This window comes from Sus scrofa, chromosome 5 (assembly GCF_054392235.1).
Source record: "Sus scrofa isolate SSC_HxYL_T2T_F1_AM1 chromosome 5, Sscrofa_HxYL_maternal_Yorkshire_Landrace_v2.0, whole genome shotgun sequence".
Taxonomy (NCBI): Eukaryota; Metazoa; Chordata; class Mammalia; order Artiodactyla; family Suidae; genus Sus; species Sus scrofa.
The window spans coordinates 85,474,864-85,485,868 of NC_139387.1; the positions used below are offsets into that span (position 1 = coordinate 85,474,864).

At 54.9% G+C, this 11,005-nt stretch overlaps 1 protein-coding gene across 5 annotated transcripts in view; it reads right to left on the reverse strand.

The window, feature by feature from the left end:
- COL2A1 (collagen type II alpha 1 chain) overlaps positions 1-10,558 on the reverse strand; it is a 30,727-nt gene extending 20,169 nt beyond the window's left edge. Inside the window, exons 1-12 of one of the 5 annotated variants that reach the window (XM_021092611.2) lie at positions 10,142-10,558; positions 5,813-6,019; positions 4,421-4,437; positions 4,187-4,219; positions 4,046-4,078; positions 3,894-3,947; positions 3,630-3,731; positions 2,535-2,612; positions 1,859-1,903; positions 1,700-1,753; positions 996-1,049; positions 233-286 (exon numbers count right to left, since the gene is read on the reverse strand). In XM_021092611.2, the coding sequence (XP_020948270.2) occupies positions 233-286; positions 996-1,049; positions 1,700-1,753; positions 1,859-1,903; positions 2,535-2,612; positions 3,630-3,731; positions 3,894-3,947; positions 4,046-4,078; positions 4,187-4,219; positions 4,421-4,437; positions 5,813-6,019; positions 10,142-10,226 (816 nt within the window). In that variant the 5' untranslated portion in view covers positions 10,227-10,558. Of the gene's footprint in view, positions 1-232; positions 287-995; positions 1,050-1,699; positions 1,754-1,858; positions 1,904-2,534; positions 2,613-3,629; positions 3,732-3,893; positions 3,948-4,045; positions 4,079-4,186; positions 4,220-4,420; positions 4,438-4,549; positions 4,583-4,881; positions 6,020-10,141 lie in introns of those variants that run through there. The other 4 variants (XM_085025226.1, XM_085025228.1, XM_085025227.1 and 1 more) reach the window with 4 other exon arrangements.
- Positions 10,559-11,005: the final 447 nt, after the last annotated feature.

Genomic DNA, 11,005 nt, shown 5'->3' on the forward strand with positions numbered 1-11,005 from the left:
AATCGCCCTCCCTGTGCCTCGCCCCATCTTGAGCAAAGTAGCTCTATAAACAGCTGCCAGCCTCCCAGGGCCTGCACTAGGAGACCTGGTCATCAGCATGAAGGCAGGAGGGAGTGGGGACTGTTGGAATTTGAGGAGGGAGCGAAGGGAGAGCTGGTAGGAGACCACAGCTGTGGCTACAAAGAGGGAGCCCCTGGGAAGGAGTCTGAGGCTGGGAAAGGCGGAGCTTTACCTGAGGGCCAGGAGGGCCTCTCTCGCCAGATTTTCCAGGCTTTCCAGCTTCACCCTGCAGGGAGAGAGACATACCTCAGCTTCCCCAGAAGACACGTTAGCACAGCAGAGGGGCGTCTCTCCTCTTCCACCTGCCATGCCTTTTCACGCCTGCTTCCTCAGCTGCCCCACCTCCCTCAGATCCCTGACCCCCCCAGTGCCTTTCCTGGGTCAGCTGCCTCCGTCCCCATGGCCTCCAGCCTTTGCTGGTGGGCTCCCTCCCTCCTCTCGGAGGCGCTGCTGACCCGCCTTCTGCTCCCTAACCTGGAGACACGTCCACTGTCTCATGACTCACAATAGCTCAAGTGCCAACTCTTGTCGCTTCCCTTCGTTTGCATCCCTTGCAGACATCCTGACTTTGGGCTGAGCTTTTCCTAACGCATTTACAATTAAGATAACGTTGGGCCGCCTGAGGGTTTGTTTTTCCTTCTCTACATCTTTCCCCTTGTGTTTCCCTCTCCCTTCTCTCATGTCTCACTTTCCCTTCCTGGAGCTAATGATGTTTTAATGAGGTCCCTTCCCAGTGGGTCCAAAGCCCTCCCCAGGGCACTTGCAAGCTAAGTTGCTGGTGGCAATGTGGACAGTAGGCAGAGTCCGAGTCTGCACCCCTAGGATGCCTGCACCCCGGGCCGCCCCAAGGGTGCCTCTGCATCACTGCCCAGCACCCCCTCTCCAGGGCCCTTCAAGTGCGGCGGCCACGTGTTGGACTTCTCAGGTGTACTCACATCATCACCAGGTTTTCCAGGGGGGCCAGGAGGACCTCGGGGACCCATGGGACCCTACAAACAAAAGAAGAGAGTTTAAGCAAGGAGTTTCCTAGTGGCCAAGCGGTTAAGGATCTGGCACTGTCACTGCTGTGGCTCAGGTCACTGCTGTGGCAATGGTTCGATCCCTAGCCTGGGAACTTCCACATGCCACAGGCATGGCCAAAAAAAAAAAAAAAAAAAAAAAAAAAGAGAAGAAGAAGAAGAAAAAGAATTGGGGCAACATTATAAATCAATTATATTTTAATTTAAAAAAACTTTTTTAAAAAGAGAGTGTTGGAGAGGGAAAACATCAATCAATGGACAAAACTTTGGGACTGTTGCTTTTGGAAGCGAGTTATCTTCTAAGGAATAAAAGATGAAAGAACCCACTTTGTGCCGAGAGAGAGCAGAGGTACAGAGCGGATCACAGAGGGAGGCCGCGGACAGCACGGGCCAGGGGTGACCCAGAAAGAGGACGGAGGTGATAGAGTTCCGGGTGGTCCTTGTCACATTTGGGTCTCTGTCAGAGCTCTCCCAGAGCTAAGAGGGGACGTCTGGGTTTCCTCTGGGCCCTCCACTGTGGGAAAGAGCCAGGCAGAGCCAGGGAGGTGAAAGGACTGGCGTCTGAGCGGTACATGCGGGAAGCCCCCGTGGAGGAGGGCAGGGCCCCGGCTGGTACTCACCGACACGCCAGGCTCTCCAGGCTCTCCAGGGTTGCCTTGAAATCCTTGAGGTCCCTAAAAAGTGAAGTGAGGACACCCAGTTGACCCCCACAAGCTATATCAGGGCGCTTGAAAGCATCTGTTGTCTCCAGCTCCCGAGAGCAAAGACCCAGTACTTACGGGAGCACCAGCAGGGCCTGGAGGTCCCCGAGGTCCCATGGGGCCCTGCATTGGGACAGAAAATGAGGGCATTTACTGGAAATGCCTCCCCCTCCGCCTCCAGGGTGCCACCTCCTCCCAGCTCACAGCCCAGACAATGGACAAGGAGTGACTCTCTGGGCAGGGGGCCTGCCACCGCTGCTCCCTCTCATTTCCCGCTCCCCGCGCAACAATCTATTTTTATTGATAGGTACCATTTGGATGGAGAAGCTGGCCTGGCTTTCTCCTGGACAGCAGCCATGTTTACTAAAGTCTGAGTTTCATTTAGCATGTGCCAAGTGGGAGCTGCAGGGCTGAGATTTCCTGCTGGAAGTCTTGTGGATGCTGGAGAACAGTGGCTGCTGTCTGCATTCTTCAGTTCTCATTCCAAGAGCAATAGCAACTGGCCTTCTAACAGATCAGCCTATATGCTTCTCTCCACCCTCATTCTTCTTAGTCACTCCAGCGCATCATTAAAACTGGCATCCGTCACCATTAAAAACCAAATGCTTTGGGCTAGCTAAATGGGAGGTTATGTAACTGATGGGGACGAGCTGCTCTCAGCAATTATCTATCAAGTGAGATTGTCAGAGTCTCTGGCTCTGCTCAGGGCCACCTCCTGCCATTTTGGCTGCAAAGAACTGGCGTCTCTTCTTACCATTGGTCCCTGCATGACTCCCATCTGGGCGCCACCAGCCTTCTCATCGAATCCTCCAGCCATCTGGGCAGCGAAGTTCTGCAAATAAACCCAACCACATGAAAAGCTTGAGAGGCCCTATGTTTCTCCTACTCGACTAGGTAAGCCATATCTGGATAGAAACAAACAAACAAACAAAAAAAAACCCCCAACTCTATTTAGATAAACTCTAATTGTTGGAAACTAACCTAGCATTGAGCAAAATTACTAATGATTCCTGAAAAATAGTTTGGGAAATGGGTTATTAGATGACAGTGGCATAATCACTTCCCTGGGAGATGAAGTGTTATTGGGAAGAGTACCCACTGCTTGCATTTAACTCTGTAAGGTTTTTCCTAAATTCTAAAATACGAGGTACATTATTTAATATAAATTGAGAAACCTAACTAAAAAATATCACTTTTAAAGGTTGTTTTTTTTTTTTCTTTTCTAAGACTTTACTGCCCTGCAAAAAGACTAAAATCAACAGTCCTGAAGTATTTTAGCAGGGGATGAAATAAGGCATCTGGGGCCATTTGAGTTTAAAAATTTACATCATAGCAAACATCAAGATGGCAAACCTGCAAAAACTGGGCAATAATATAATTTGTTGTTTGGTTTGATTCCAAAAATGACTTTAGCCACACACCTCCACTCACAGGGGCTCTTTCATGAGAATAAAGAGTGGCTTGGAATGTACTTGGCAAAGATGAAAACTCAGTGTTTTCCAAGGACAGTGGTCACTCTTCTTCCAGGGAACTCTAAGTGCCTAGTCATCCTTCCCCTAACCCCACACCCACTCCCAAGAATCAGCCACACAGTAGAGATGCCAGGAAGCCAGGTAACTGAAGACTTTCTTTGCAGAACCCCAGTGAGTGAAAAAAGTCCCTTAGCGCCCCAGTCTCATGCCTACTTGTGTTTCTACCAAATTATAGGCCTGGGGGAGAAGCCCAAGGACAGGCTGTGCTCACACGGCTGGCGGCCCTGGGAGCCAGCCAGGTAAGTGTGAGTAGTAATTTAGAAGCCACGCTTCTGGGGGGGACAGCCTGAAGGAAGGGGGGACACAAGGATACTTACTCCACCAAGGCCAGGGGGACCAGGGGGACCAGGAGGACCAGGGGGCCCAGGATTTCCAGGGGTCCCAGGCTCTCCATCTCTGCCACGAGGTCCAGGAGCACCCTTGGAAGAAAGAGAAAGAGGCCCCAATGTGAAGCAGTGTTTGGGCAAGACCCATCTGTCCATAGGCTGCCCTTGAGGAGGTGGTTGGGCATCTGGGGGAGGGGGCTTGGAGAGCCTGGGTGTCCACCAGGGTCAGGGAGCATTCTTACATTCTCTACTTACTTTTTCACCTTTGTCACCACGATCACCTCTGGGTCCTTGTTCACCTGCAGGTCCCTGAACATGAAGAAAATGTTGAGATGACAGCAAGACCATGGGCCTGCAGATCAGTAACTCAAGGAAGGCATGGTGGAAGAAACGTCTCCTGCTCTTACCTGAGGCCCAGGAGGTCCTTTGGGTCCTACAATCTGTAAAAGAGACACACCCCCCCCCCAGGGTGGCAAGTTAGAGGGGACCACAAGGAAAAGACCCAGGGAGAGTAACAGATGCTCCACGGGTATATAATTCGGACTTACATCTTTGATGTCTCCAGGTTCTCCTTTCTGTCCCTGAAATATGAAACACTGTCAGGACTGAACCAAGTAAGCCCACCAAGCCCCAAGCACAAAACCCTGCTCAGCAGCCCCTGCATCGAGGTGGCCTTGATCTGCGTTGATGTCGAAAACCACAGACTAGATGAGCATAGTATTGCTTCTGAAGAAGGAAATATAAAGGCAAAAGAAAAAGCAAACAACAACAAGAATCCTCACCTTTGGTCCCAGTTGCCCTGCAAATGGGAAAAAACAGAGAAGGAGAAGGTAAGATTTGTGAGATGGGTGAGTACAACTTCTTGTCACTCAAGCACACTTCAAGGGCTCAAACAAAGAAAGGGACACAACCGGGGAAGGAGGCAGCTTCCTGTTACTCCGCTGAACCCCTCTGTTGAGGGTGTTAGGGTCCTGGAGTCGCTGAGGTCCCGTGAGGAACAGAGATGACCCAGACTTTGTTATTCAAAAAGCTGTCAGCATGCAAAATAATGGGGGGCGGGGCTACAAAGAGAAAATGAAGAACTCAAGATCTAATCAGCCACCAAGAAAGAAAGCACTTGAACCTGAGAGAGTCAGTCTCTCCTCTTCCCCACAGGGGAAGAAGCCCTTCCCAGAGCCCAAGCTCCCCACCTCCTCCCCTTCTCCACCCCAGAAAAAGAGGTAGGTAGTTAGGAAGGTCTTACATTCAAGCTGGGTCTCCGAGAAGCAAGCACAGAAAAACAGCAGAGCACAGGAGTTACAGAGAGTGTGGGGGCCAGTGCCACCCCCGTCAGAACCCCCTCCCCCTTTGTAGCAGCGGAGGAGTAAAGGCTGTCAACTCGGCCCCCCCAGAAACCAGCTGGGGAATCTGGCCCATAAAGGCAGCTTCCCCAAGCAGCTTTGTAGTGGGGGGAGCGGGGGGCTGAAGGAAAGGCCACTGCTCGCTTCCCTTTCAACTGTCTTCTCTCTTTGAGCAGGAAGGGAACAGTGAGGGTCCCCAAGAGGCTTAGACATGTGTCACCACCCACACTACAGGGGGACAGGGTCCATGCTGGAGTGCTGCCAGCCCCTATGCCAGCTGGGAGTTAACAACAACCCAGCAGAGCGGAGGTGGCCCCATCTCCACCCTTTTCCTCCATGCCTCCTCCTCCTAGTAACTTGCCTCCAACAGAGGCCAAAACAAAAGGAAACTTGCCCCCCCACCTCCGCCGCCACCGCCGCCGCCCCATGTTCTGTATTTCAAAGGTTTCAAACCAGCAGAGGCTTCTCCGCTCTGAAGGCCCTGGACCTGGAGGCCCCCTACGGGTGTGGGTAACAGAGGAGAATAGAGCTGGTTTGGCCAGAATGACACGGTGGCTCTGGTCATTTGCAGAGGTGGTTCCAGACAGGATGCTCCAGCTCTTGGAAGCCTATTTTTTGGAGGTCTTAGGGGAGGAGGGACCCCTCTAAGCGCATCAGGCTCCCTTAGTCTCAACCTGCAAGCGAGAAGCGGCCTTTCCTTTCAGCCTCAGCTGCTGGGGTGCCATGGATAACCAGGGCCTCGGCTTCACGGAGGTGACCGGCATCCATGGCAGGGCATTTGCTGCCCTGGCAAGTAATTTATTTATGTGGAATAGGAAATAAATAAATTACAACCACTGGCAGTGGCGAGGTCGGTGGAGCAGATGGGGCAGCACTCTCCGAAGGGGGTCTCGGGGCTGAGGCAGTCTTTCAGGTCTTCACAGATTATGTCGTCGCAGAGGACAGTCCCAGTGTCACAGACACAGATCCGGCAGGGCTCGGGCTTCCACACATCCTTATCATTATACCTCTGCCCATCCTGCACGCAGCTGCCAGCCTTCTCTGCACCAGGGGTGGGGGCGGGGGAAGCAGAGAGCCAAGGGAAGGCGGGGGTGAGGAGCCAGAAGAGAAAAAGAGAAAGAGGATGCACGTCAACTTGACATCATTCAAAGGCTGAAGAATGGGGACTGGGGCCGCTGGAATAGAGAGAACTCCAGCGCTGTTCCCCTTGAGACATCACCCATGCTTCCGTGTAGTCAACGGCTATGTGCTGTGCGCCTTGCCCTCTGCTGTCTATTCACCAGCGAACGTCCTGACCCAGCAGGGAAGGTGAGCAGGCCGACTGTGCCCCAGGATGTGGGGGTCGGGGGCAAGTTAGATTGGGTTGAGATGAGCCTCTGAATGCGAACTCGGGGACTGTCAAGATAGAGGAAGGGGGGGAAAGGGGGAGACACCCCTTCTCCCCCAGCACAGGAACAGGGGCCGGCTTTTTTCTGCCATCCTCTAGGAATTAAGGGATTTGCTACGTACAACTGACAGCTAAAATTCAGAAGGCATGTGGAAAATTCTCCTCACAAAAATTAGACTCTATAAATCAAACAGCCAGGCTCCAAAAGAGGATATGCACATATGGGGGTGGGAGTGGGGGTGGAAGGAGGAGCTATTAGAATCAGGATCTTGTCCCATGCTTTAAATCAGCAGATTAGAACCAGTTGGGGAAGGGGGAGAGGCCCATTCAAATAACACCGCTTTGGACCCAAGGATGCTAATAAAATGCCCTAGGAGGCAAGGAGGGCCAAAGAACCCCTCCCGTCTGCCTGCCTTGACCTCCAGCTGTAGCCCTTTCTGAAAGGAGAGACCTCGCTTCCACCTAAAAACCAAAGCCCAATTTGGGGGGGCGGGGTCGTGTCCAGGGGACAGAAGAGGGCTTTGACTGTCTGGTGCCGGCTAAAATTAGCCAGTCCGTGCCTGGCCTCCTCCAAGAACGCAGACCAAGAATGGCATGGACGAGTCCCTCTCCACGAGTGCCCTGCCGTCTGGAATTCACCCTGCAAACGAAGCCTGTGCTGACAAGAGCGCTCAGGAGAGCGCCAAGCACTGCAGAGCCCGCACCACGTGCTAGGGAGCGCCCAGTGCTGTTTTTCTCATCAAAATCCCCAAAGCACTGGCGGCGGCAGGGGATGAAGAATAGGAAAGGGCCACAAACCAGGTGGGCGGAGAAAGAAAGCCGCCTGTCCCCTGCTCTTTAAAGAGGCGCTGAAAGCTAAACCTTTCTCTTTTCCTTTTCCACTAGAAAAATCCCACTCAGCCTTTAGGCGAGATAATCACGGGAGGGTAGGGGGGTCCGAGGGTCTATACAGATGTTGCTGGGACACACCCACCGTTAAAATGGGTGGAGCTGTAGAAAGCAAGCGATGGGGAGGGAGGAGAGGTTATTGGTCACCAGTCCCGACTAAGAATCCACCCTCACTCTAGAGGAAGGGGCGAGGGGGAGGAGAGCAAAGTGCTGGGAGAAGGGGGTACGCCCCGAATGTGGATCGGATTTCCCTCCGAAGGGCCGCCCCTGGATGCGCAGGCGGGGCGTATGGGCCGGCCCGGCAGTGCTGGGTGTGAGAGCCGTTTGGTGACTCTTTGTGGCTTTGATTCTGGCCACGGCTTGCCCACAGACACCGGGAGGGTGAAAAGTGGGATTAAATGACTGCCCCAGAAAGGAGCCAGCCCGGTAACCGGATCTCCTAGGTGTGGATGGAAGAGCCCAGCGCCACCATAATTGCTGTTGGAAAAACGGCTGCCGATAGCATCCCCGCGCGCCTGATCGGGTTCCCTTCATTACCGCAGCGCAGTATAAGTGATTCTTTGTAGCAGGCCAATTAAAAAGTTACCTCTTTCGGGGAACTGTTTTGCTTCTCAGCCTCCTTGCTCAGGGTTGGAGCCCGGGAGGTGGCGGCGGGCAGGCACAGGGGGGCATTGTGGGAGAGGGGGTCGGGGAGTCCAGGGGAACCCACCGGACCTCGCCTCTCATGAATGGGGCTTTTCTCGAGCGCACACAGAGCCCGATTCACAGGTCTCCGTAAGGAACCAGTTTAAATAAATACGGGCAGCGTTTCAGCCCCATCTGGAAGCCATCGCTGCCAATCTCCCAACGCAAACAAGCCTCACAAAGGAGGATTGAGGTCTCTCCTCCGAGCTGAGGGGCACTTTCGGAGGCGAGGACTGTGAAATGCAGATGTGGGTCAAAGATTCCGCCGCCAATGTTTCTCAAACTCGTGGAAAGATGTGGAGGAGGGGCGCGCCCTAGCCCTAGGTTTCTGACATTCCTGACGTCCACGCAGGCTGCGTTTCCCCCACGTCACGTCTTTGGGTCCGCTGACCCAGGGGAGAGGGTTACAGAGCTGGGATGCGCCAGGGGGCAAAGTCAGCCGCTCCAAGACTCTCCCCTTGGGGGAAGGAGGAGTGACTGTAAGATTTGGGCCCAAGAAACTGCGGAATTCATTCCCTCCCAGGAAAGCTGCGGCACGGAGAACGCTCTGCCACTTAAGTGAGCACCTCTAATACCAGATGGAGAATTTGGAAGTTATTTTAGAGTCACCTAGCTAATTCCATTGGGCACTAAGGCAGTGGTCAGCAAAGAAGACAGATTTGGAAGTGTGTACATGCAAATTTAGGACAAATATACAGTCAGTCCGAGCTGGAGCCGCTTACAGACACACCGTAGTCCAACAAGTGCCCGGGAGCGCGCCTCCAGCTTAGCGCACCATCCGACACTCCGGGCCACCGGCCCCCGCCCTTGTTCCGGCTCTTTGCGCTGTGCCACCCGCTCCAGTCCTGCCCCTGCCCCAGTCAGCCACTCTAATGAACGGAAAGTCTTCTGGGCCCGCAGCCTTCTAAACTGTCTCTGGAGATAGCCTGGTGGCAAGCGAGACTGCATGGAGCCTCCAGCGGCAGAGGGACTGAAATTCCCATACACTGACCCCCTCAAAAAAAGCTTCCCCTGCGATTGATTTACAATCTGTAACATACAAAGACAGGGCTGGAATCCCAGCCGTCGGAAACGTGCCCAAACACATGGAAAAAAAAAAAATCTTCTCTACCTAATACACTTTCCAGGCTTCATTTGTCCTAAATATAATCCCAGACAGTGGGACTTTACCAAAGGAGGCGATGGAAAGGGATGGAAAGGTACGGTTCGAATAGCCTTTGGCCTGGACTGTAAAACTGCCATCTCTAACGATATTCGGTTGAAACTGTTAAAGTAATCCACCGACCATGTCCCCCTCCTCTGCTACACACACACACACACACACACACACACACCCCTCTTGCAGAGCCTCTGTTAGTTCCAGAAACTTTTAGAAAAGTAACTCATTGTAGTACCTGGCCCGGGGTGGGGGTTGGGGTTGGGGGAAGACTGCTGGGAGGGGGCGCTATTTTCCGGGGCATTTGAAAAGCACAGTCTGGTTGGAATGTTATCGCCTTTCAGATGGCCTCTCCTACAGTAAGTTTCTGTACCCTTTAGAGGCAAGGGGAAAGCCGAGATGAACAGGGCTGCACCTGGCTCCTGGGCCAGCCGTGAGGGGGAGGGAACCCGCGAGAGGCGCTGAGGTCTCAGAGCGTCTTTCTGAAGCCTTTCTTTGTGGCCTCGAATTTCAAGCCACTAGTTTCAGAGCATCTCCTTTGTCTAACTCCCCTTTGAACCCCCAGACAGTAACTCCTGGACACGACTGCCAAGGCAACCCTTTGGCCCTTGCTGGCTCCTTCGCTCGTGCCTTTCGCTCTACTTCTCCTGATTGATGGGCCACAACAAGTTTTGCTGAACTCTGAGTGCTTCGAAGACGCAAGCTGGGTGCGTGTGCGCTTAGTTATCAAAGCTGATGGGAAAAAAGCTCGCTTAAATCTGTGCGCAAAACTCGGACCCAATACTTTGCTTGCTTAATATTCCTGCGCAACGTAGGGACCTGCAAATGCCTCCAACCGCGACTGGAGCGGAGGACGCTGGAACAGAGCCCCTGACTTGCAGAAATCCGCGCGGCGAGCCCTTGGGCATCCTGCGCCCGTCTCGGCGCGCCTCGGCCCAGGAAACCTCTCTAACACTGACTTGCGGGCTCCAGAGGGGGAGAGGGCCTGGGAAGAGGATGCGGAGGGAAGGCACAGAAGGGTGGCAGGCAGGGGCGGTGGGCGACTTACGGACATCCTGGCCGTGACACCGAAGGACAGCGGCGACGAGCAGCGTCAGCAGCACCAGCGTCTGGGGAGCCCCGAGGCGGATCATGGCTCACCGCGGGGCCTGGCGGAGCCGGGCCCGGGCGGAGCGCAGCGAGGCGGCAGGAGCACGGCGTGGGTCCGGGTCTCTACCGCGCCCTCATGCAGGAAGCCCGTGGAGCAGGAGGAGGAGGCAGGAGACCCGGCAGCCCAGCAGCGCTCTGCGTCTTCTCTCCGCCGCGGCGCCGTTATATGCGCCCGGCCCCTCTCGAGGCTGGCGAACTCGCCCAAACCGCGGGCCGCCCCAGGCCCCCCGCGGGGTTGTAACCTGAGACCCCGCCCCTGGAGCCCGCCGGGGCCCAGCCAGAGCCCGCACCTGCCCGGGCTGGACCCCCCTTCTCCGCTAGCCCTGCCGCCCGCCCCCTACCCCTAGTGTGCCGAGTGGCCTGATCGGGCGGGGCGCAGAGGCGGCCCCTATGCTCCCCCCACAACCCGAACTCAGGACTGCGGCGCTGCCCTCTCCGACCGCAGGCGGGAAGGGGGGCCTCCGGCCCCTCCCCTCGGAGTTCTGCCCGGATTGGAGGGGCGGGGGGTGTTTGCAGAGGCGCAGGCCGCGAGCCCTAGACGGTGGACGGAAAAGACTTGGGAAGGAGGAGGGGAAGCGGTAGAAAGGAGCAGCGGGGGAGGGAGAGAGGGGCAGCACCTTGGGACCTTGGGCGGGGGCGAGGGGGGCGAGGAAAAGAGCCGGGGGAGCCCACGAAGTACCTAGAGCTCTAAATCTTGGAGGCTGGCCAGCTGGGCCAAGCTTGAGGGGGTGGAGTCGTCCTGACCTGTCTTCGAGCCCCTTCT